This window comes from Schistocerca serialis, chromosome 7, assembly GCF_023864345.2.
Source record: "Schistocerca serialis cubense isolate TAMUIC-IGC-003099 chromosome 7, iqSchSeri2.2, whole genome shotgun sequence".
NCBI lineage: Eukaryota > Metazoa > Arthropoda > Insecta > Orthoptera > Acrididae > Schistocerca > Schistocerca serialis.
In genome coordinates, this window is record NC_064644.1 from 180,129,135 (window position 1) to 180,154,682 (window position 25,548).

The window sequence follows — 25,548 nt, forward strand, 5'->3', positions numbered from 1 at the left end:
GAAATTTCAGCTTTGTGTAGTAGCAAACAGTGTAAATAATGAAGTGTTTAAGATAAGAATGTAAGTTACAAGTTTACCAGTTACTTGTTTTTAAAATAGAAGGTGCTGTTTAAGAGTTATGGGAAATCCATAAAATGTCACGAGCTGTTAGAATTTGAAATTAAAAAAAAAAAGAGTTGTAAAGCACGGACACAGTCATCCTGCCATATTTAGAAGAAGAAGTTATTGTTGATTCACAGCGGTTGATGATGAAGGAAGAGATTTGGGAAAAATAAAGTGATATAATGTGGAAAAAAATAAATATTAAGAAAGAACAGACTTTGGAAGAAATGAAGTGAGATCACCTTGAGAAGAAAGAGAAAGAATAATCATGTCTTTTTTATGAGAACAAAACATTGAAACATGTAAATATATTTACTTGTATCTACCAAGTAGCTAAATATGCAGATGGGAAGGAAAAGATAGTATGCTGAAGGAGAGAATGAGCAAAACATCAAAAAAATACAAATGATTTCTGTCAAAACACATAGGCGTCATAAAAGGAACTGTTATTAAAAAAGAAAAAAATTATGACATACACTGTATCTGTGTACCACATTATCATAAACCACAGACAAGTACAGAAGCAACTGAGAAAAAGTGAAACACATCTTAGCTGCAGGGAAATAATGAAAGGATGCAGGCAGAACAGTGGTTCATTATTTCTCAGCACATATAAGGAGTCCTACAAGAAAACTGAAACTAAATAATAGAACAATGAAGCTGGTAGAACATCAAAAGTGACTCGCAATTGATTGTGAAAATACAGAGAACATAATAAAAAGGTATTATATGAAGGAGATGTGCCAAAAGACAGTAATGGTTAGTAGGTTCGCCAGTTGGTTTGTTTGGAGAGTAAAGGGACCAAACTACAGGGTCATCAGTCCTTTTATCCACATTCAAACATGTCGCGGGATAAACATTCCCAAAAGAGTCTTGGACAGTTAAAAGAGGAAAACTAACTGGGAACCACACTGAAAGAGAGAACAAAAGAACCAAGACAAAAGGGGAAAACGTGCACAAAATGGAGAAAAAGCGGTAGAAGATATTAAAATAATACAGCAGATGGCCTGGGCTAGCTGACTGCAAGAGTAAAAAAAGGATGAGCTGGCCACTCAGCAACACACTAAAACATCCAGCCTAAAAGACAAGGCTAGAGAAACACTGACAGGGAAAAAACTAACACCAAGGTGAACAAACAGCAAAGAAACAGTGAGGAAGAGTTAAAAGGGCGGGAGGGTGAAGGCCTGGGAGAGATGGCCAGATGCCCACGCTTAGCTTGTGTGATAAAAAACTCCTTCACAAATAAAACATAAAACTAGAGCCGCCATTGAGGCATAGTCTCCTAACACCGTAGCAGTGTGGCGGGAAGGTTAAAAGTCCACCTCAGGGAGGCTAAAATTGGGCAGTCCAACAAGATGTGGGCAACTGTCAAGTGGGAACCTCAGCGACACTAAGGTGGGTTCTCACAACAGAGGTGGTGACCATGAATCAGCCAAGTACAGGCAATGCGGAGCCGGCAAAGGACAACAGAGTCCCTGATAGTGGTTCACATGGAAGACCTCCAAACATTCAATGTATTCTTGATAATATGTAGTTTATTTGGTGTACTGAGGGTGTGCCATTCAGTATCCCAGATCCAAAAACTTTATGGCGTAAGACCGATCAGAGATCAGTCTCCAGCATGCCAATCTGCAGAGTTGGTTTACCGGTAGCCTGTACGGCCAGCTTGTCAGCAGCTTTATTTTCCGGGATTCTGATATGTCCTGGGGTCCAAATGAAGGCCACTGAATGTCCACATTTTTTGAAGGCAGAAACAGACTCCTGGATAGTCATCACCAATGGATGGTGAGGTAAGCACTGGTCGAGAGCTTGTAGGTTGCTTAAGGAGTCACTACAGATGAGGAAGGATTCACCTGTACAGGTGGGTATATGCTCAAAAGCATGACGGATGGCTACCAACTCTGCCGTGAGAGCACTGCAGCTATCCGGCAAGGAGTGCTGTTCAGTACGTCCAGCATGAGCATAAGCTAAGCCAATGCGACCATCAGCCATCAGTGTAGACTATTTCCGAGCCCTGGAACTTGCTAAGAATGGAGAAAAATTTGCGGCAGAGGGCATTAGGGTGAACCGAGTCTTTGGGGGCACACATACGTCCAGACGAAGCTGTAGCCACGACACCAACCAAGAAGGTTTAAGTGAGTGGACCCCGAGGAAAGCTGGCTGAGGGAAAGACTCAATTTCAGAGAGAAGGGCTGGACAAGGACTGCAATCGGAATTCTCAATCTGGGCCACCACTGTGGGAGATGAATAACTGTGTTAGGGGAAAGGAGATGATAATTTGAAAGGTGAGGCAAACTACGAATGTGGGCAGTATGATTCGCAAGCAGTTGCCGCCTGATCCACAATGGAGGAACCCCAGCTTCCACAAGGAGGCTGTTCACTGGGCTCGTTCTGAAAGTACCCGTTGAGAGCCAAACTCTGCAGTTGTGTTCAGGGTCGAGCACCCACAAAGTTGAGGGCAATGTTGAACAATACGCCATGCTCCCATAGTAAAGAACAAGTGATTAACCATTCAGTTGTTGCAACAATGGTAGTAGTGATGATCTGATCACCTCTTTGATGTTGCCATGCAATGGAGATTCAATGGTAACAGCGGAGGTGAAGCCATCCCAGTCAGCCTCGGTAAGAGTCCATCTGGAACATCCAGGTGAGTAACGCAGGGGGAAGAACAGAGAGAGCGGAAAGTGGTCACTACGACAAGTCATCGTGAGCTCTCTGGTGGATACATGGTAGAAGGCCAGGATTCCAAAATGAGAGATCAATGGCCATGTATGATCCATATGCCACACTGAAATCAGTGTTGGCACCTGTACTTTGGAGGCAAAGATCAAGTTGAATTATCAGATCCTCGACATCTTTACCACGGCTAACTCCCACAAAGGGTTACGGGCATTAGGATCACGCAGAAGTAGGAAAGGTGGGGGGAGTTGGGAAATTAGCGCAGCCAATACAGGGTGTGGTACTTCACCATCTGGAGGAAGGTAGACATTGCAGATGGCAATTACCTGCATTGTGTTCACCATGACAGCCACAGCTTCTGAACGTGTTTGCAGGGCCACGGATGTGCTATATACAGAGGTAAGCACATAGATACAGACCCACCTAACATCCTGTTACATTCAGTATGATTTTTGTAACGCCCCCAATAGCCACGAAGGCCAAGCGTCCGCATTGCCAGAAACCAAGTTTCCTGAAGGGCAATGCAGAAAGCAGGTGTAACACTGAAAAGTTACTGTAACTCGGACAGGTGGGGAATAAACTGCCACAGTTCCACTGGAGGATGATGCTTTCGGAAGTCTGGGAAGAATGATGTAACCAAGGAGACAGTTTATACCTCAGGTTCACCAGCTGCCACCGGTTGAGTATTTGTATCCATTTTCACTGCAGATTAAGCATTGGCAAGATCTACGTCCTTGGGAAACACTAAAATATCCACCTTGTCATTAGATGCAGACCTGGTAGGGAGTAGTAGTGTTGGGGCCACTGGAGCTTCCTGTTTCTTAGCAGACTACTACTTCGTCTGCTTGCCCTCAAGCTTCTCTTTAGGGGCTTGCTGAGAGGACTTCTCCAAAGTAGCTTCAGGCACTGGGGAAGACCATGAAGCCCTTCGACCAGCAGCTTGTGATTCCTTCAACCACTGGCTAATGTCCTCTTTTGCACAGAGAGGGGGTGGGGGGGGGGGGGGGGGGGGGGGGGGGGGGGGGGGGGGGGGGGGTGGGGGGGGGGGGGGGGGGGGGGGGGAGGGCTCGGAAGGTAGAGTCCCTAGAGGCCCCTTCTGTGCAAGAGGAACCAGTGGAGGCTGTTGCTTCCCCTGGCTGGGGGAAGGGTACTGATGTCCCCGGCATTTGAGGGGGGGGAGGGGGGTCATTGCTCTCAAAATAGGCATTATGGAAGCAACGAAAAAAGAGGTGTCCCCTACCACCAAGGGGGCGGATGCATTCGGGCGGCCCTGAGGGTCCACTGTACAAGGGTGAGATATGGTGGCTACCATCACCAGTGAGGGTGACATTGGTGTAGCTGCAGCATACGAAGATGTCAAGCACATGGGGGTCAACGATTCCTATTTCCGTTTAGCCTCTTGGTAAGTCAGCCTCTCCCGTTGAAGAACCGTGCAGTCTGGTGAGCAGGGGTACTGGTGCTCTCCACAGCTGGCACAGGTGGGATGAGGTGAACATGAAGTATTTGGATGCAGCGAACATCCACAGTCTCTACATGATGCATTGGAATTGCATTGAGAAGACATGTACCCAAATTTCCCGCACTTAAAGCACCACGTAGGGTAGGGACATACAGTTTTACATCACAAGAACTTTTCAGTAATGTACCACCCTCAAAGACAAAGATGAAGGCACTGGTGGCAGTTTTATTATCTTTCGGTCCCCTACAGAAGCACCGGATGAAGTGAACACTCTGCCATTCCAAACTGGTGCATAGCTCATCGTTGGACTGCCAGAGAAGGTTGCAATGGAAAATAATCCCCTGGACCATATAGAGGCTCTTATGAGGGGTGACAAACGGGAATATCACCCAACTTGTCACAAGCAAGCACTGCCTGGGGATGCTGTCTGAGTCAAAACTAACCCATTTCTCATTTTGGACAACACAGCCACTTCCCCAAACTTGTCCTCCAGGTTTTCAACAAAAAATATAAGCTTAGTAGCCAGAAAGGAGTCCCCATCTGTTCTGCTGCACACTAAATACCTTGGCAAATACGGCCCTCTCTTTTCCATAGTCCCACATTCCTCCCATGGAGTAGCTAGGGAGGGGAACGATTTAGGGTCATACTTCTCAGCATTGTAGTCTAGCTTGCCCTTCTTAGAGACTGCTGGCACCATTTGGTCACCAGCAAGAGATGACTTGGTCCTCTTCGTTGTGGGTCATCTGCCCTGATGCCGTCCACTCCAAAGGGGCTCTCCCCACGAGTGTCACCTGGTGCGATGGCTGTTGCTGGGAGCCCTGATGCCCCAAGAAGACGAGCATCTACTCCTTGGCATATGTGGGGAATTCACAGCTCAGGCATCAGTAGTGCGATCCCTGTGTTGTCAGGGATGACTACTGTGGTGGATATTGGGTGCAGAGAAATCCAATATTGTAATAGGGGTGAAAGAGGACAGTGGACAATGGAAGAAGATGTTTTACCCTGGAAGATGTCCTCACCCAGATAGCTGAACTGTGGGTTGAGTTGCAGAGTCATGACAATGAGAAGTGCAGAAGGTCTGATTGCACTATAGATATATGGTGCACCAAATAAGGCATCCCTTCCCAAATGACCTGCACTTCTGTAGAGTTTTGCAACTGGGAGGTCAAACCCTGAAAGAAGACAGGCCGAAAAGTAGGAGACTCCTTTAAGTTGCCTCGTACAACAGGTGGAAATACCTCGGGACTATTCTAACTCAAAAACCCCCAGAGCATGGTCATAGGAACTAAAAGATATTAGGATAGAGAAATGAAAAAAAGAGTTATTTGTATGTGTGCTCATATTTGTCATTTATTCAATATATTTATATGTTTGTATGAAAACAGTGTTTGCTTATAGACATATTTTGACATGCAGCAGTTCATAAGAACTGTTGCATTAGAGAGCAATGTCTTAACATTAAATATTGGTGCAGAGAAGCACTTTTGTTACTCCACTTGTAGGGCAGCACATGTTAGTGACCAGAACTAATTTGCTAGACAGAACTGACATCACCCACAGCTTACTCTTTCTTTGCATGTTAGAAGCCAGTAAACGGAACAGGCGACAGTCAACTGGGACAGCACAACTACAGAGTGGCCAACAGCAGAGCGGCTGCCAGCAACAGCCAACACTCCACAGAGCGGCTGAAAGCAGACTGTGGAGGAAGAAGCTTCAGAAACTGAAAGAAAGCAGCAGCCTCCCTTCACTACTTATCAGCTGTGTACAGCAGGTGGGGGTGGGTGATAGGCCACTTGCTCAAATGTAAAATTTGTTCTAGCTTTAGATTTAGCATTATGATATTTTCTGTGCATTTCTCTACGTATGTAAATGAGCGACCAACTTAAGTGAATAGAAATTAATGTTGCAAACCTTACTGTATCCATACTGATACAACAATTTCAAATAAATATGAAATTGTAAAGTTTTGATTCTCCATCCTTTTTTTGATAATTCATGTGATACATGAATTTACACAAAAAGAAAAGAAAAATTAAGTCTTGACGACATGATAGACATGAATGAATTTAAGTGTGAATGAGTTTTATATTTTAACACAAAAATTTTCTGTACTACTGTTAAGAGGGTGCCATTGCTACTTTGTATTTTTGTTCTTTTGGGAGTATTAGCATTTAGAGTTTTCAGGTAAATTTTCAGTTTTTTCATTGGTTACCAGATAGATTTTTTTTATTTTCCAAAATTCTCATTTCTTGTAATTTGAAAAAAGTTTAGACGTATGTAATGCTACCGATAACAATACAGTTTCTACAAATCGATGCTTGCCCTTAACCATCACTGGCAGTCTGAACCCCACAGGTGGCACAGGAATACCCCATCATCTGCATAGAGGATCTCTCACTGCAATACATCCTTTGTTCCTGTAACCCCCTTGACCTCAAACTTTGCTACTCCCCTCCTGCTACCTATCTATTCCCTTCTATGCTCCCACCCCAGCATTACACAGCCTCCCATTCAGCCAATGGGCTCACTAGTTTTCTCCCCTTTCTCTACTTGTTTCCTTTCCCACTGCCCTTTTCTCCCTCCCCAACCCCAAACCTCCCAATTGCATCTAACAGTCCTACAATGTCTCCCCCATATCCCTGCATACTCCCACAATCAGCAATTCACATTCCCCTACCACTGCCCTGCTATCCCTGCCCCTCACCACCCCATGCTGCCTCCTTACCCCCACCAACTACGCCAGATTGCTGCTACAGTCAGGCACAGTTGATGACCACAATCTGCCTACAACAGCTGGAGATAGTGAACGTAAGTATGTGAGTTGTGTGTTTTTTCTATTTCAGAAATAGGCCTTTTCACCTGAAGCTTAAACATATAGCAGTCTTCTCACTGTGCCTGTCTGCGACTCAGTGTCTACTCTATATGGTGAGTAGCAATATTTCTTTTTTGTAATACTATTGTTATTCCAAACTGGACTGTCCATTGTTTGATACAGAAATGTTTTTGCACCTACTGATTTGCTGTGCAGCAGATGGTTGGAGAGAGTTGCAGAACGAATCACAGTGTGCATATTGACACATCAGAATGCGAAAAGTAGCGGTGAACATCAATAATTGTTTATCTACATTAATTTTGTAGGAATTGAGAAAATGCATAATGTTTTACAGCAACCAGACAGAATCAGCAAAAGAACAGCTAACTCAAGTGGAGTTATAAATTGTGTAAATGTTAATGTAATGTAGATAAACTTGAGATATCACTGGGATGTTTTCTAAGCATTTAAAGAATAATAAATACGGTGTTTAGAACAAACTGTTCTGATTTTAAGACACCTTTCTCACTGCTTTTTAAGAGTTATTGAATAAATTATGTAGAGTACTGAAAATTATGTAGAGTACTGAAAATAGGAGTTCAATAGGGCAAACGCCACTTAGGCATACAGTTAGGAACTTCATTACTGTGATGCGTTCCATGTGAATAAGGCTATCAGTGTCAAAAGCCTCATAGTAAACCATTATTGCAGCAAACTAAAGAAGCCAGTATCAAAGAACCAACATTAATCCAAAACTGGACTGGGGCTTTGCATGTTAGTGACTGGATGTAACTTATCATCTGGAGATTTTTGTAACACCACTCCTCCAAAGCATTGTTCCTTACATCTGGAGAGAGAGAGAGAGAGAGAGAGAGAGAGAGAGAGAGAGAGAGAGAGAGAGAGAGGGGGGGGGGGGGGGGGGGGGGGAACATTCCATGTGGGAAAAATATATCTAAAAACAAAGATGATGTGACTTACCAAACGAAAGCGCTGGCAGGTCGATAGACACACAAACAAACACAAACATACACACAAAATTCAAGCTTTCGCAACCAACGGTTGCTTCATCAGGAAAGAGGGAAGGAGAGGGAAAGACGAAAGGATGTGGGTTTTAAGGGAGAGGGTAAGGAGTCATTCCAATCCCGGGAGCGGAAAGACTTACCTTAGGGGGGAAAAAAGGACAGGTATACACTCGCGCGCGCACACACACACACATATCCATCCGCACATACACAGACACAAGCAGACTTGTGTCTGTGTATATGCAGATGGATGTGTGTGAGGTCTAGTGTGCAAAACACAAGTATCTTGTAGTTTATCTAAAAGATCATCTATACGGGAGCTTGGATAGAGATCTTTCCCAATAATTTTATTTAATTTTACAGTTGATGTAGATGTGATGCTCCCTGTTTATCTTTTTTCCCAAATATGATCTAGCTCGTGCTCACATATGAACTTAGTTCAGCTATTCTTTGATCAGACCACACCTGGATTTTGTTACCAACAATTTCTTTCTCTTCTGGGAACAATCTTTTGGGTGTGTTATACATACAATCTTCATTCTGACACTATTTCTCTTTGTCTTTGTTGGAATGTAGTTGATCAGTTGAGACAAATTGCTGGCTAGTATTTACCTTCAATAGGTGAAATATACAGTGCCACCAACAGATACATATAAAACTAGAAGGAACACACTAACCAGCTTTTGGAACTAAGTTTCTTCTTTGGGGCAGCGTGGGGGAAATGTTGAAGGTTGAAAAGGAAGGACAAGTCACTCAGACCCCAAGATGAGAGAGAGGCACTTGTAGTTAGCACCCTTCTGGATTGCAGCCTACTCATCATCAGCATCATCGTCCCTTCACATTTTGTGTCATTGTTAATCTTCAACTCAAGCTTTCATACACTTGATAAATAATAATAAATGCCGGTATTCATTTCATTTTTGTCCCTCTATCTACAAACAATATATTGCACATAGCTCTCATATCCTGGTTCCGAAAATGGTTATCAGTAAATGTCTTCTTACCTTTATGTTGATTGGCAAGTAAATTCAGAAATTTCTCGTTTCAAAAAGTAACTTGTGTAAAGATAAAATGTAGATTGGCAGTGGCAAGAAAAGTGTTTTTGAAGAAGAGTACTTTGTTCACATTGAATTGAAATTTAAATGTTAGGAAGACATTTCTGAAGGTATTTGTATGGAGTGTAGCCATGTGTAGAAGTGAAATATGGATGAGAAACAGGTTAGACAAGAAGAGAATAGACACTTTTGAATTGTTGTGCTACAGAAGAATGCTGAAGATTAGATGGGTTGATCACATAAGTAATGAGGAGGTACTGAATAGAATTGGGGAGAGGGGAGGTGAATATCACACAGAGACACCAGTAGATAAATATGGTAAGCGGATTCAGATGGCTGCTGGTGGCAGTAGTTATTTGGAGATGAAGAGACATGCACAGGATAGAGTAGCATGGAAAGTTGCATCAAACCAGTGTCCACACTGTTTCATGGCTTAAACTGGTGCACAGATTAAATTTTCATTTACTGTCTCAATTTTGCCTAACATTGCAATTCACAGATATTTTATCAACTTGGTTAATAACTCTTGATGATGTTCCAAAATAGCTAAAGTGAATATGTTATAATGTCTCTAAAGGGATTGAGAGTTCCAAATTCGTGTTCTACAGTCAAACTTATTTTGTCTAATTTTGTTTGTAATTCTCTGTTTTGATGATTATTTCTAATTTCTGCTGCTGATCACCATTACAATCTGAATTCTTGTAGACCCAAAATCCACACACTATCACTACATCTTCGTAGCCAAAGCAGCTCTCAAGACAGTTTGTCATTAACGCCATAGATAGGAGGCCAAAACCTATGTCATTAGCTGTTCTCTTGATCTCAGCTGTGCCCTCAAAATTTGTAGGAAAATTTCGTTACAGCTTTCACATAAAGTATTTATTATTACCAGAGTTATAAACTCTACAGAAAAATGAAACAAAAGAACAGGACAATGCCATTCACCTTGTCTCCACGAACAATGTGTTCACTCAGTTTGCAGAGGACTTGATATTTATATAGGTTATGTACCATTCTTGAGGCATTTCACAGATTTAAATAAAGATATTTTGATACAGTCACTGGTGTCTTGTCTCTCTTTAGAGTTTTATTTATTTATTTTAGGACTACAAAACAGCTGTTCATAATTAACCCCCAACAGGGTATTAAAAAAACAAAATTATTTTTATACATAATTTGTACTTACATGTTGACATTACTTCTTCACAGTTACCACAAAAATTCAAAGATTTGTCTTGCCGTAACACCAGGTTCCACATCTTCATCAAAAAATGGTGCTGTTTGGTGCTTCAGCCAATTGTTGACAGGGTCATCCAGCTCATTGTCAGACATGAAGAACTGAGTAGTCCATTAGACTTTCTTCTTCAAGAAGAGATGAGAGTTGCTTGGTGCCAAGTTCAGATTACAGAGAGTATTGAAAAATATCCCACCCGAAACGTCTGGGTTCTTCCTTCATTCGATCTGCAGTACAGGATAACAGATAGTCCTAAAGAAGAAGAATTCTTTCCGTAATCATCCCACACCATTTGTTCTAGTTAACCTTTGGATTTTCATGAGTGGTCACAGCATTCTCACAAGTTTCTATCACAAAAATCTGTTGTCAAAATTCCTTTGAGATCCTACAAAACTGTAAGCATCATTTTGCGATTTGACAGCATCAGCTGGAATTTGCTAGGGTTATTGGGAGAATGAGTGTGCATCCACTGAGTGGCCTGTTTCTTAGTTTGAGGGTTCACAAATTGCACCCATGTCTCACACCCACAGCACAATTCTGTTCAGAAATTCGTCCTCCTCTTCATGGTAGTACAGAAGGAATATCGAGGACAAACCTATTCTTTCAGTTTTCTTAAAGTCAGTTAGAGACTTTGGTACCCAACACACACAAAAATTATGGTACTCTTATCTCTCTGTGACAGAGTTAACAAGGGTTGTCCTTAAAATCTGAGGCACATCTTCAGAAAGTTATAAAATTGTTAACCAATGTCTTGGATGTACAATTTCATCAACAACTGAGCATCTTCCTCAATCACTTCATTTTGCTGACCTGTCTGACCAGCCTTGAATTTTCTGCACCACCCCTCACAACACCAATGCTCATAACCCCAACTCCCATAAACATGACATTTTTGGTAGCATTGATTCCTTCTGCTTGCAGGAAGCAAATGACAGCATACCTCGCAATTTGTAAGAGACGCAATAACACTATTTCAGTCATTTGCTGCTTATTCACTGACGAGCGCAATAAAGTGCTGACTGACAAAGTTACCTTCAAAGACTCCTTTTGCAGCCATGCAAATGCCATGAAGCTACAAGCATTCATTCGTTTTTAACAGCCATTTAAAATTTAATTTATGATTATACCTCATACACTGGCTAACACTGTCACTGGAGCATCAAAAACATTGGGAATTGTTTGTTGCAATTAGTGAGTTCCATGAACATTGCAAGAGTAGGTAGGGGAATAAAGATCCAGACAGAGCCCAGCTTTGCCTGAACAAATATAACACACTGACGTGTACCAGGTGCTTCACAGGACACCGCAACATCCTTTAGATTTCACATTACTATCAGCACTTAGTACACAATGAGGGTGACAGTTCTAACATACGTTTGTAATATCATTGCAGTTCAGGCTGCTAAGCCAATACCTCCCTTTCAGCAACACTCCATGTTCTACAGGGCTCACCATTTAGAACCATCCAGAAGGTATACGAAACTTCTGGAATGCTACTGACAGACAAGAATTCCCCTTCCAACATCCCGTCATTCTCAAAGACATTTGATGTCTACTAGGTTTTACCAATCACCTGCAAAAGCTCTGTGGGTACAACAGAGAAAATGAACTGTATAAATTGTTATTTGTCATTTAGTATTTTATATCCCTGGTATCAGCAATACTAAAAAAAATATTAAAATGATAGGAATCACATGTTCACTGAAAATGTGCTAGCCACGTATCAGATAAGGTGCAAGCATTACTGTACTATACACTGAATAATGTTCTTGTAAAAAGGTGAAAGCTCACACAAACTGGTGTGCACACTTCATTCTATGAATATTAGTAACCCACTAACTTACCATAAACTGACTGGCCATTGCATGAAGGAAAAGTTATGGAAGTACTGTACAGAGAAGGGCTGTTCTGCTTTGACCAGAGATATCAGCAGCACTATTTATTAATATGGAAGTACTGTACAGAGAAGGGCTGTTCTGCTTGACCAGAGATATCAGCAGCACTATTTATTAAATCAAAGTTGTGGCTACAAACTGGTTTGTTGTGCACCTCAAGGTCTAGGTTAGGTTTAAAGATCATAGTTCGGTCATCAGTCAGTGAAGCCAACAAATGTGTCATGATAATCTCCACTAGCAAATGGAGATAAGACACGGGGATGTTATATTTATTAACACCTACAAAAATATTAAAACTTTAATATATCAGACTGCAATAAGAATACTGAAGATTTTCATTGGGGACGTAAAGGCGACGGTGGCGGTGGCGGTGGCGGCGGCGGCGGCAGCAGCAGTAGTAGTAGTGGTAGTAGTAGTTGTTATTGTTGTTGTTCTAAGTCTGGTTTGATAGAGCTCTCACATAAAATTCACTTATGGTGTAAGCAATTCCAGTGTTGCTTGTTGATGTTGGCAATTTGTTTACATTGGTTGTACCAAATTGGATGATAGAACACTGCAACCAATTAGTATCACTCAATGTAACGATTTCTTTTGGCACAATATTGGAACTGATTATTTTTGTTTTTCATATGGGGAGTACCAGTACCACTTTTACTGATTGTTATAAATTTAAAATTGCTTACTGATTTTGGTATTTCTTTGGTGACTGGAAAAAGAACTAGATGTGCTGACAGACTGACCTAGTGAGTAGTCCAATGTTTAGGTTAGGATGGAATGTTATAATATACTTGTGAGATGCTTGAGAGTTGGGGGTCAATGGAAGCATATGATTACACCCGTCTGCTTTGACCCATGATGTAATGGTGTGAAGTGTGATGTCACTACAGTGCAGCGTGTTTGAGTTATTTGTGTTTGTAGATATCATGTTGTTGTATGTGATGGTGCCCCCTGGTGGTGTAAGTGCTGAGTTTAATGTGTGGTATTGGATTCATTTGAATTTTGGTTGTCATAGTGCTAATGTGGTTTTGAGTTTAGGTAGTTGGTGCGGTAACGTGGGCTGTGGAAGTGTTCTCAGCGTGTTGTTAAGTTTTTTTTGTTTGTGTGTTTGGCATTTTTCTTAGGTCTGATTAGTTAGGTGTGTGTGTGTGTGTGTGTGTGTGTGTGTGTGTGTGTGTGTGTGTGTGTGTGTGTGTGTGTGTGTGTGTGTGTGGAGAGGAGGGGGGGGGGGGGGGGGGGCAGGGGGGAGAGCATACGTGAATGCAAGCGGTGGCCAACCAATATGGTATTGCCGAAGGCTCTTGTTACGTAATTTTTATTTTGACTCTATTCTATGGTAATTGTGATATTTTGTATATTTTTGGTATGGCAGTTGTGTTTTAACTGATGTAGTGAATATAGGGTGTTTGGGTTTTGGAATTGTTGGGGCTTTGGGTCCACCGTTTGGAGATACAAGTGTTGATTTTTTGGTACGAATAGCTGCGGCTGAGCTATATAGGTCAAGGGAAATGTCCAATCCTGTAGTTTTGATGGTGAAGCGGAGCGTGGTAATTTTTTTTAAATTATTGTTATTTGTTTTGGGATGGTGCAGTGTTTTTCTTATTGTTGTATATTTAGCTTGTCCCTACCCTAAACCATTTATTTTCCGCAATTGTCACATTAGTTTCATTTTATTTTTGGAGTGAGACATTATTGGGTCATTATTATTTTAGTCTGCATTTGTTGGCATATGTATGTAGGGACATTTTGATTTTGTATAAGCTGGAAGTAGCCGTTTCCGCCATATTGATGACGTGGGTCAACGCAGCTGGGTGGAATCTTATGCTTCTGTAATGCTCGAGTTGGCAAAGCCAACAAATATCAACACAAAATAAGATCTCCATAATAGACTGATGTGTAATGCAACATAAGAGAAACATTCATCATTGCAGTAACCTACTTGTATGTCTTCTTTCTGATTTTTTCAATAATTCCAACAATGTGATTAAATTCTGCACTAACTGAACAAAATACCAGATAACTATTTACGAACTATGGGCAATTACGAATGAGAATCTTTGTGGCTAACTACATCAAACCCATGACTCATCTACTTTATTCTGGGTACAAATCATTACCAAAAGCTGCACCTAATAAAAAAAGCTGCAGGCACCAAAGTACATTTTTTCCAGCTCTCCAGTGCTGCTCTAACCTGTGCAAGCCTTTTCATCTGCGAATGACTAGTAACCCACACCCATTTGAACCTGCTTACTGTATTCATCCCTTACACTCCTCCTCCAATTTTTACCTCTCACACTTCCTTCCTATACCAATTTGACAATTCCTTGATCTGTCAGAATGTGCCCCATCAAGCGACCGCCTCCTCTAGACAAGTTGTGCTACAAATTTCTTTTTCCTCAATTCATTTCAGTACCTTCATTGGTTACGCAGTCTATCCACCTATTCTTCAGTATTGTTCTGTAGTGCCACATTTAACAAGCTTCTACTATCTCTTGTCTGAGCTGCATATTTCCATATTTCACTCCCATACATGGCTACACTCCAGACAAATACCCTCTGAAAAGTCTTAGTAAGACTTTAAATTTAAAGTAGACATTAACACATTCCTCTTTTACAGAAATGCATTTTGTAATATAGGCAGTATGGATTTTATATTCTCTCTACTTCATCCATTATTACTTACTTTGGTGCCCAAATAGCAAAACTCCTCTACTAGTTTTAGTGTCTCACTTCCTAATTTAATTCCTTCTGCATCACCTTACTTAATTAGGCTACATTTCATTACCCATGGTTACTTTGGTTGTTGTTCATCTTATAACATCTTTTCAAGAAGCTATCCATGCTGTTCAAGTGCTCTTCCAAGCCCTTAGCTGTCTGTGACAGAATTACAATGTCATTGGCAAATCTCAAAGTTTTCGTATTTTGTGCTTGACCTTCAATTTCTTCCCCAATTTTTTCTTTGGGCTCTTTCACTGCTTGCTCACTGTACAGTCTGAATAACATTTGGGTAGGCTCCAACTCTACCTCACTTACCTTCTCGACCACTGTTTATGATTCATGTTCTTAGACTCATAACTGCAGCCTGGTTTCTGTTAATGTTGTAAATAGCCTTTCCCTACAAGTATTTTATCCCTGCTATCATCAGAATTACAAAGAATGTATGCCAGTCGACACTGTCATAAGCTTTCTCCAAATCCATGAATACTATAAAAGTAATTTTGCCTTTCTTCTGCCTGCCTTTTAATAAAAGTCACAGCATCAGTATTACTCTGTGCATTCCTAAATTTCTCTGGATCACCTGGTCTTCCCCAAGGTTGGCACCTTTCTGTTTTCCTATTCTTCTGTCTCAAATTAGTTTCAGAATCTTTCAACTAGTACTTTTAACTGATGGTTTGTTAGTATTCACACTCATCAGCACCTGCCTTCTTTGGAATTTCAATTATTACTTTCTTCTTTAAGTCTGAGGTTTTTTCACATTACGTTGTGGTTGACTCTTCCAAGGATCTCAATATTTCTGAGATAATGTCATTTACTCCAAGCAACTTGTTTCCTCTTAGATCTTTCACTGTTCTGTCACATTCTTCTTACAGTATTGTATACCCCAACTCATTTTCATCTACTCCCCCTTCCATTTCTATGATATTCCTATAAGTTCACTTCCCTTATACAGGATGGGGCAGTTAAAACAGTTTTGGAAAATATATAGGAAACTACACATCATATTACAAAAAAGGCTGTAATAACAGTTGTTCCTCTTGAAGCGGGACATCCAATGACACTACAGTTGATGCTCCTGCTCCACCTCCAGGAGGTGTGACGGATGTCCAATTTGAAATCTTCAATAGGAACTCCCAATTTTTACGGCAAATTCAGATTCTCTGGAGAAACTACATAACTTTTGTATGGGGCAATTTTATTGTTGTGCGATAGATGGTGCTGTAATCAACACAAATCAGAATAGGTTACAATTCTTTGAAACACGATAGTATCTCAGGAAATTACCCAATAGATCAGGATCCCAGTAGAGTAGAAGGGCAGTATTCTTACATTTTGTAATGCAACATGGGTGTTTTATTACAAATTAATGTGATTCTTGAGAACATAACACATTAAATTGTCCACATTATTTGTACAATAACTCACCGATGGTGTCAAAGCGGAAAACGGTTAGAATAGGTTATCAGCTTGTTTATCAATGCAGTAACAACTACATTTAGTGTTACCCAGGAACAACGATGTTAATGTAGTACACTTCTGTTTCATTCAGTGTCTTTTTTTTAATGAGTCCCCTTGCCTCTCACCCTCAGGGTGCTTGTATTGACTGAATCCCATTGACTCTCACCATCGGGGTGCTGGTCTTAGGTGCATCCCCTTGTCTCTCACAAATCTTCATGTTTTACTCAAGCAAATAATGTTTGAAATGGTGCCTGCTCACAGAAGTATACCTCACAACCTTATTTCTGAAAGAAAATCCTACAGCTCAAAGTTTTTCTTCACTAATATTTATTTGCACATTCAGTGATAATTCCCGGCCACATATTTGCACAGGTTGTTGGAATGTCTGGGTAACATTTCTCCTTTGGCATTCTCCACAGGAAAAAAAAAAAAAAAATCTTGAGGTGTCATGGTGCAGGCCACTCATGAGGGCCTCCACATCCAAGCCGTCGGCCAGGATAGTTTCGATTCAGAACTTTACGAGATGTCCACAAATAATGTGCTTGACAGCCATCATCTTGAAACAACATATCCATTCTTGTTTAAAGTGGGATATCTTTCAGAAGTATTGCCAAAATATTATCTAAAATGTCACCATTCACATTACTGTCTATAAAGCATGGGCCAATTATCCGAGACCTATTACAGTGCTCCAGGGGTGTTGAAACTCAGCTCTCACTTAATGCATATTGTGCCGATTCACATGAATACAATTCGTAAACGTTGCTTCATCAGAGAAAACACCTGTGAATGAAAATCATCATTGGCTGCTAGTTTTTGTATTGAAATGCAAAAGTTCAAGCGGCTTTGAAAGTCTCCCCATTCTACTACGGCTTGATGCAATGGGTGGTATGTGTATTCATGCACTTTGCTGCGAAATTCCTGCAACTCGTGCAATTTCCCTCGAACTATTTGAGGATGTACAACAGTTAGAGCCAAAACATCCACTCAGCATTTTCGTTCACCACGGGCTGTGATCAGATTCTTCGTGTGGGTTGAACACTTACAGTAGCAGTAAAAATTGGCTAATACTGCAAAATGTTGTTGCTGAAAGAAATTCCTCTCTGGGAACAGGTTCACATACCATAAACAAGCTTCTCCTACATGCCTATTTGACACACAATATGAAGCAACAATGTCCACCCCTCTGCAATCGTTAACATTGTTGCACAAGTAGGAAGTGAGCCGCAACAACTTCACACTGCTGTTTCCTTATCCATAATTCGTGGTATAGCCACAGTTGTGCTCAACACAAGGGAACTATAGCCTTGTACCTAGGAGTTGCAGAAACAGTGAGTCCGACCATGGACTGTGAAGCATGTTCGCCATCTGTGCATAACAGATGGCCATTTGAATGGTAAAAAATATTTAGCAGACAATACATACTGAACATTCCCTTATCACTTTTCAACTGTTTAATCCATTTTGATCTGTGTCAAATACAGCGCCATTAATCTGGAACAATAAAATTGTTCCGCACGAAAGTTACACATTTTTTCTGGAGAATCTGCAATAAAAATTGGGGGCTCCTATTGAAGATTTCAAATTTGACTCCTCTCCCACCCCCTGAGAGTGGAGCAGGGGGGGGGGGGGGGGGTCGAGTTCAGTGTCATTGGATGCCCCCTTCCGAGACGAAGTCCCAGCTATTTCTGCAAACAATTCAACCACCAAACCTTTGTGTGTGTGTGTGTGTGTGTGTGTGTGTGTGATATATATTCCTTCAACTTTCAGCTTTCCCTTCTTTGCTTGGTACTGGCTTGCCAACTGCGCTCTTGATATTCATTCATATAGCTGCTCTTCTTTTTATTTATTTATTTACTTTTTTTTCAGAAAAGGCCACTCTAAATTTTTCTGCGGGCAGCATTTATCTTTCCCTTGATTAGGCTTGCTTCTATAGTCTTGGATTTGTCCTCTCCTTTTTAGCCTTTTGCACTTCTTGTCAATCTCCTTTATTAATCTGTATTCCCTGTTGCCCATCCCATTTCCTGTATTTTTATATTTTCTCCTTTTGTCAATTACATTCAACTTCTCAAGCATTATCCAAAGGTTTCAAACAGGCAATCCATGTTCTCCTGTTTTTCCTTCTCTTCCTTTTCCTCTTATTCTGCTTTCAAATTCTCTCTGAATAACTTCTTTCATCTCATCATACATTTTTTCACGCTCTTCATCATCTACAGAGCTAGTTGGCATATAAACTTTTACAATGGTAGTATTGTGCACCACACTATTCATGGTAGCTTACCTGCATTCCTATTTTCTTATTCATTATTAGGTTATTCCTGAATTACTTCTATTTGATTTTGTATTCATAACCCTGTACTCACCTGACTGCAAACTTACTCATCCAGGAACCAAACTTCACTAGTTCCCACTGCATCTAACTTCGATCTATTCATTTCTCTTTTTGAATTTTCTAACCCTACGTACCCAATTAAGGGATCTAGCATTCGACAATCTGAGCCATAGAATGACAGTTTATTTTCCTAATGACATCTCTTTAAGAGTCCCTACCAGATGATCTGAATGGAAGACTATTTTGCCTCCAGATTTTACCACAGAGGATATCATCATTTATACGTACAGTAGATACACAGGCTCTTGGCAAATGTAACAGCTGTAGTTTCCTCTTGCTTTCAGCTATTCACACTACCAGCATAGCATGGCCATGTCGGCTAGCATTACAAGACCAAATAAATAAATCAGCCAGACTCCCATCCCTGCAACTACTGAAAAAGGCTGCTGCTTCATTTCAGGAAACATATGTTTACCTGGCATCTCCAGGGGTATCCCTCCAATACAGTTGCACCTACAATATGGCCATCCCACCTCAGCAAGGACCATTGCTGGTGGCGATGGAATACAACTAAAGAATGCACAATATATAGCCTATAAAAGAAAGTTGGGAAGAACAGTTCTAAACTGTTTTTCAGTGCCTGCTGGATTACAGTAGTCTAGATAAAATCTGATTTGAAAATTATATGATATTCCACACTTCCATAATAAGCAGATCAATGAACAATATAACAGTTTCAGAAATAACACACTTAGAAGCAATTATGTAGCTCTGGCTGCTTACACAAAGTAGGGGCCTATATAATATTTGGATGCAGAGCAATTTGCTTTCCAATGCAAAATCCAGAAACTGATGGTACAGTCATTTTCCCGCAGAAAAGTATAGTCTTAATTTGTTCATATGTCATGTCTTAAATAACGCAACAAACTAAACTGATCTACATTACTGTCTCAAAATAAAATGAGGAAACTTTATTTACTTTACAAAAGGGCAGTCATCCTCTGCAGATAGTTTTACTGTTGGAAGCAAATAGTTCTCAATATTGATAAATAAACAACGAAGATCGTGTCATCAAAACAATGTACTTACAAATGTAATAAGCGCCATACTGCGGATTTCTAAGCTCTCTTTCAAGAAATGAAAGGTTTTCTTTCGTTGGTCGGATAAATACTATACACTTCAAGTGTCTCATTGGTTCATAGGCGCTTCCAGAATCAATCCTTTCGAACAGGTACACCTCTTTCCTTAGTATCTCCGACTGCCCGAATACCATGCTCACGATTCCAGTCTGGGAACACATATACGACAGAGGTAAGCTCCAAAAGTAACTAGCCGATTATTCAATGTTTACCAAGCGCCAGTAAATATACCGTGTGTTTGTCCATCAGAAGTATTTTCATTCCTGGGCCACTTTCTTCAGTCATTCGCGTAATGTATAGCCTAACAGCTGCAACGACGTTCATTTTTATTAAATTATTACAATTATATACTTGTATACAAGACACTACGAACTCAACATCATCACAGCTCATAACATCCGCTCCCACTCACGATCTGTCATTATTGTTGATATCGCTGAAGACCTTTGAGGCGGTAGAAGTGCTTTGGCTGGGCATATATTGATGTATAAAAATACACCTCCGTAAGTTTCCGTTTTCCGAAGGATAATATAAAGTTAATATTGAGCCACACGCAAGAAAATGTGGTAGACTAGTCATTCAAGTGTTGCTGTATTTATATTCATGTAAGGTAAGAAAAGAATTTGTTTTATTGTTTCTAGCACAATACTTCCGTGTTGCGTGTTTACAAATGCGCCCTATAAGTAATGTTTTTAATACCAACGTGCATTATTCGGCTAGTGTTACTTGAATGTAATTATGATATCTGTAATTATTTTGTTGGTCACATGTAGTACCGTTTGCCAGTTAGGAAAGTAGGCCTACCATTTCCCACTGCAAAATATCTTTTTTTTATTTTTTAGGTGCAGTAACAGCTCTACTTCTTTTCACTGAAGATTATTGAATATGGATGGTCAGCAAGTGTGTAATGATTCGAAGCTGTACAAAAAATCCACATCGAAAGAAGAGAAGAAAAACAACGTATTGCAACTGTGGGGAAACGAACGTACAATGAATTTAAACCCACTCATCTTGGAAAACATACGAACTTCGTATTACTTTAAAGTGAATCTTCGCAAGTTGAAAACGTACCACGAAGTCGTCGATGAAATTTATTACAGAGTTGGTCACCTAGAACCGTGGGAAAAAGGAAGCCGAAACACAACTGGGTTAACGGCACTGTGTGGAGGTGTTAGAGGGGTTGGTGCGGGAGGGATTGTATCATCAGCTTACTGCTTACTGTATAAAATGTTTACGTTAAAAATGACTCGAAAACAGGTCAATGGTTTGATTACTCACCCTGATTCCCCTTACATTAGAGGTTTAGGTTTTATGTATATCAGATACACACAGCCTCCACAAGACTTATGGGAATGGTTCGAGCCATTTTTAAACGACAAAGAAGAAATTGATGTAAAGGCAGGAGGGGGCCACGTTATGACAATAGGAGATATGTTAAAAAGATTTCTGACAAAACTGCAATGGTTTTCCACATTCTTTCCACGAATTCCGCAGCCAATACAACAGACGATCGATAGGAAATTACCGGTACTGACGACAAGGACACGAAACGAATTTCGGGGCAATGGAACGACTCGGCGTAATTCTTTTAAGGAATATCATACAGCTGCAAAACTAGAAAAGGGAAAGACCGCCATTTCCTCGAATTCGTGTAATTCAGAGAAAGAAAGTTCAGCTAGTTCCAAGAAAAGGCGACATTCATTTGAATACAACGTCCAGAATACAAATAGAAGAGCAAAGGAAAGAAGGTGTAATTAATAATGTATAAATTAATGAAAAATTTTGCTGTCACATTTCGTTGCACTGTGAACATGTAAAGGGCTCATTTGACAATTTAAAGACATATACTTTGGCAATGACCAAGTGAATTACTTGCGCTCGATATTGAAAGTAAATAGAACTATATTCTTGAAAGCCTAAAGAAAGTAAGTGTTGTCACTGTAGACTGTAGTGGGGATTTAATTCCCGTACTAGGAAATTGTGTTGTTTTTTACAAACATTTGTAGAGAAATAATGCTGTTGGCTGAAGCCAGAACATGAGATTGTAAGTTTTTTTGCAATAAATATCTGACTCGTTGAAAGCGCCGGTATACAACTTTGTTTTAAGCTAGTGTGGACTTGTTTGTTCTAACAAACAATGCAGATGCAGATTGGGAGATAAGAGATGTTACCGCAAATAGGTTATTCAGAATTGTGTTCTTTTTATGGTGCTTCAAATATGCTGTAGTCTTTATAACGTTACACCTGCAATCCTATATAGCGCTCATCCTTCCCAGGTCCTCAGTTTGGTATCTTGGATGCATAAATTCATCAGGCAAAATATTAAATATCTCACGTATTTACTACGTCCAAAATGTGATAATTGCTCCCACAGATACTGCTGAGTGCTTCATACACTAACGGCACATTTATCTCAGTCTTTTGGCAATTTTTTAGTCTTCCTGTAACAGCTATTAGGCCCTATGTGTTACCTATCAGTTCGCACGTGGAGTAAAAACAATCAGCGCATTTGCCAACAAAACATGTTACCATGTATCCATGTCTAATTTTTTGAACTGTGTTTGAAAATTCAGTCCATATCGTAGCTGTACACAAAATAACAACGCATTTATGCCGTGTGCTCTGACATTCAGCGTTATCTGTGCTTAATTTTGTTCATAAAATGCTGAACAGGAGGGGATAAATAACTTCAAAATTTCCTAGCACGACTGAATTAGGCCTACAGTACTAGGGGAATGTATTTCCCGACATTGTGAATTACGTTTAGTAAGCTGTACATTATATTTACCCTACAAAATGGTACATAAGTTTTATTGTTAAACTGGAATCTGATTCATGCCGGTATGTATTCAGACGACAATTAGGACAAAAAATATGTTTCGTTGTTCTGATACGTGTATGAGCGCCCGGTCAACAGAAGAAACATTGAATCCTATTACTGCTATATATGCGAATCTTGAGCTTCTCCCGATGTACGTTGAAAATGACAGAGGGCTCACAGTCGAAACATTGGAGGTTGTAGATGGTAGTACCCGGCTACATTTTCAGTAGGTCATTTAACCATCCGTCTGCCACAATCGACCCGACAGGCACATTTGACGTGTTTACGCTCCCCTCTCTCGGGTGGCGTGGGCTTTCTCCGCCGCTATAGTACCTTCCTATCTTCAGGTGCTGTTTATAGCATGCATCACCAGTTTGGATGCTATTTTTGTGGAGAGCCTGTGTGACATTCATGGCAACTCAAGTTTGTTACACCCGATTACATGCCACTTACTGAGCCTCGTATTTTTGTTCTTATTCATCAAAGCTGTTATTTTGCCCATTTGAGGGATAAGTAATGTCAGTTTTGTGAAAATATATAGTATTTTGAGTTCTCAGGCTCATTGTGCCAGAACACGTAATTATCCTGGTATTCTCTTTTTTACACACCAGATTATGCAGGGATGTGGCTTGGAATTACTAAAGACCCTACACTGTCTGATGGTTTTGCTTATGGGAGGCAACCAAATCAAATCGTATTATTTGTCTGAGGACAACATTGCTGTTGCGTGAGACATCGTGTAGAACAAGTTATATCTTTAGAGAATATAATGTTAAATATTTAATTTATGTAAATGTCAATTTCCAGTTTATGACACGGCTTATGTTGTACAGCATTTAGTTCACATTATAATTAAATTATATAGCCGTTTACACTACCAGTATTGCATATGAATTTTGCTCAAAATTCCACCACCATTTTAAATTTATTCTGTGGTAGTTCCTTAACACTTTGCGGTACATTGTTTTGGTCTTGAATAGTCTAGTCCAGGGTCAGTTACGAAGTTTCTTGCTCATGGTTTGATAAGTATGGACATTAGCCCCAATTTTATATGTACACGCATCCTCTTTGGCATAGATAAGAACTTGGGAGTATGAACAAGTTAGGAACAATAAGTGTTTTGTGTTGGTGAAGTATTTTTTGCAGGAAGTTATGTTTTATAGACAAAATGCGTCTGATTGTTTTCTTCTGTTAAAGGAAGACTTTTTAGCTCCAGCAGAGTTTTCCCAAGGTATTATCCCATAATCTTTCTGCAGCTTTGGGCTACAATCATACAATAATGTTTAAATGAAAGTTCCGCCATTTATTCTACTGTAAAATCGTAATTTAGGGCTTTGGCATTTTTCAGCTGCTATGATGAAAAGATTTGGGCCTATTGGCATAATGTTTGTTACCTACTTTCTAGTACATTGTATTTTTCATACATTCTGTACACACACACACATCATGTCAAATGAAGAAACTTTCATTCAAACATTATTAGCCCACAGTGAAAGGTGTATGAAAATGCATAACAGGTCATTGGTTGACAGCCGTTTAATTTTCTGTCAGGTACACTACTCTCGACTATTTATTGCAAACTTCTTCTGTACATGTATTCCTACATAACTTATCGAGGGATGCCTAAAAATTTCACTGACGTTTCCTTGGGATTGCCAGGTCTGTTAAGATTGCTGAGAGAGAAAAGTACATGTTCTGTTTTATTATCCTTCCACCACTGAACTGCCTGTTTCATCAAGATGTCATTCATTTGTACTGTGTCCATTTCAACTGTGTGATAGGTAATAAAAGTCGTTTCATTTTCATACATCATTGCTTTACATGACATAAGACTTGGCAAGTCATTTACTTAAATGAGACTGATTTAGTGAGTCTGATAAAAAAAGCGAGAAAAATATTTGTTTTACAAGCAGCTGACCTTACTTCTTGACACTGACCCTTTGAGGGTCACAAACATGGTCTTGCATTACTATATCATGGATTTTGTCAGTGGTTTTCTTTGTGGTTATCTTAACTGGATGGCCAAGCGCGCTTCATCTTCGGTGCCTGTCTGACCATGTTTAAATTCATTAATCCAAAAGTAAATGGTTTTTAATGATGGTGTAGAGCCCATGTGAACTTCATCCAATTCTCTTTTGATTTGCATGACAGTCCAACCCTTCAAATGAAAATGTTTAGTAAAAGCACAAAACTCAGTTTCCTCCATTTTCAATTGCAGTCGGCACATTGACTTACTCAGACAGCTGTCAACAATGAACTGTACACTGTACTTTGTTGAAATTCTTTATACGATCTTTGATATAACGAAGCTTATCAACCATGACCGCACGTCAAAAATGTTCGATTCTTTCATGGAAATTCGGCAGACTTATCAAAACACCCTCGTATAGTGAACATGAAAAGTCACAGTGCAAAACGTTGTGGGAATCTATATCTCACATTCAGAAAATCAGATTTTTTGCTTCTATTTAGGGTTACCATTTTTTTTCTGTTAGCTAAATATGACCTTAGAACTACTAATGTTCTATTTTGTATATTAAGATATTATGTTAACCAGTGCTGAAGGTCTTGATAAGATCAAGGCTGTGGTAATACTGTGTTGTTTATTTTCAAACCCTTGTAAGAAAGGTAACACAACGTCCTGAATTGCCATAATTGTAAACAGTTCCATTTGATACCCATATTCGGCTCTGTTTAAGATATTTTTTCTTTAAAAAAATCATTCAGTTGGTTTTTCACTATTGCTTCAATAATTTTTGATACTATTGCCACTGTCCCAATAGGCCTATTTTCTTTTTATACAGAGGCAAGAGAATGGTTAACTT

General features: G+C 40.0%; 2 protein-coding genes across 3 annotated transcripts in view; one reads left to right on the forward strand and one right to left on the reverse strand.

The window, feature by feature from the left end:
- The window catches only part of LOC126412110 (vacuolar protein sorting-associated protein 45), a 146,093-nt gene extending 125,758 nt beyond the window's left edge, over nucleotides 1-20,335 (reverse strand). For both annotated transcript variants that reach the window (XR_007575231.1, XM_050081540.1), the window contains exons 1-2: nucleotides 20,134-20,335; nucleotides 19,853-20,051 (exon numbers count right to left, since the gene is read on the reverse strand). Coding sequence is in view for 1 of the 2 variants with exons in the window: in XM_050081540.1 (XP_049937497.1) it covers nucleotides 19,853-20,051; nucleotides 20,134-20,295 (361 nt within the window). In the remaining variant the exon portion in view is untranslated. The remainder of the gene's footprint in view (nucleotides 1-19,852; nucleotides 20,052-20,133) is intronic.
- A 425-nt stretch (nucleotides 20,336-20,760) lies between these two features.
- On the forward strand, nucleotides 20,761-21,695 carry LOC126412816 (pre-mRNA-splicing factor 38B-like). Its single transcript, XM_050082605.1, has one exon. It carries the CDS (start codon nucleotides 20,788-20,790, stop codon nucleotides 21,658-21,660), a length of 873 nt encoding a protein of 290 aa, XP_049938562.1. The 5' UTR covers nucleotides 20,761-20,787; the 3' UTR covers nucleotides 21,661-21,695.
- Nucleotides 21,696-25,548: the final 3,853 nt, after the last annotated feature.

Excerpts from the sequence above, each read along its gene's own strand:
- LOC126412816 (XM_050082605.1), top strand. The coding sequence starts at position 20,788 with ATGGATGGTCAGCAAGTGTGTAATGATTCGAAGCTGTACAAAAAATCC.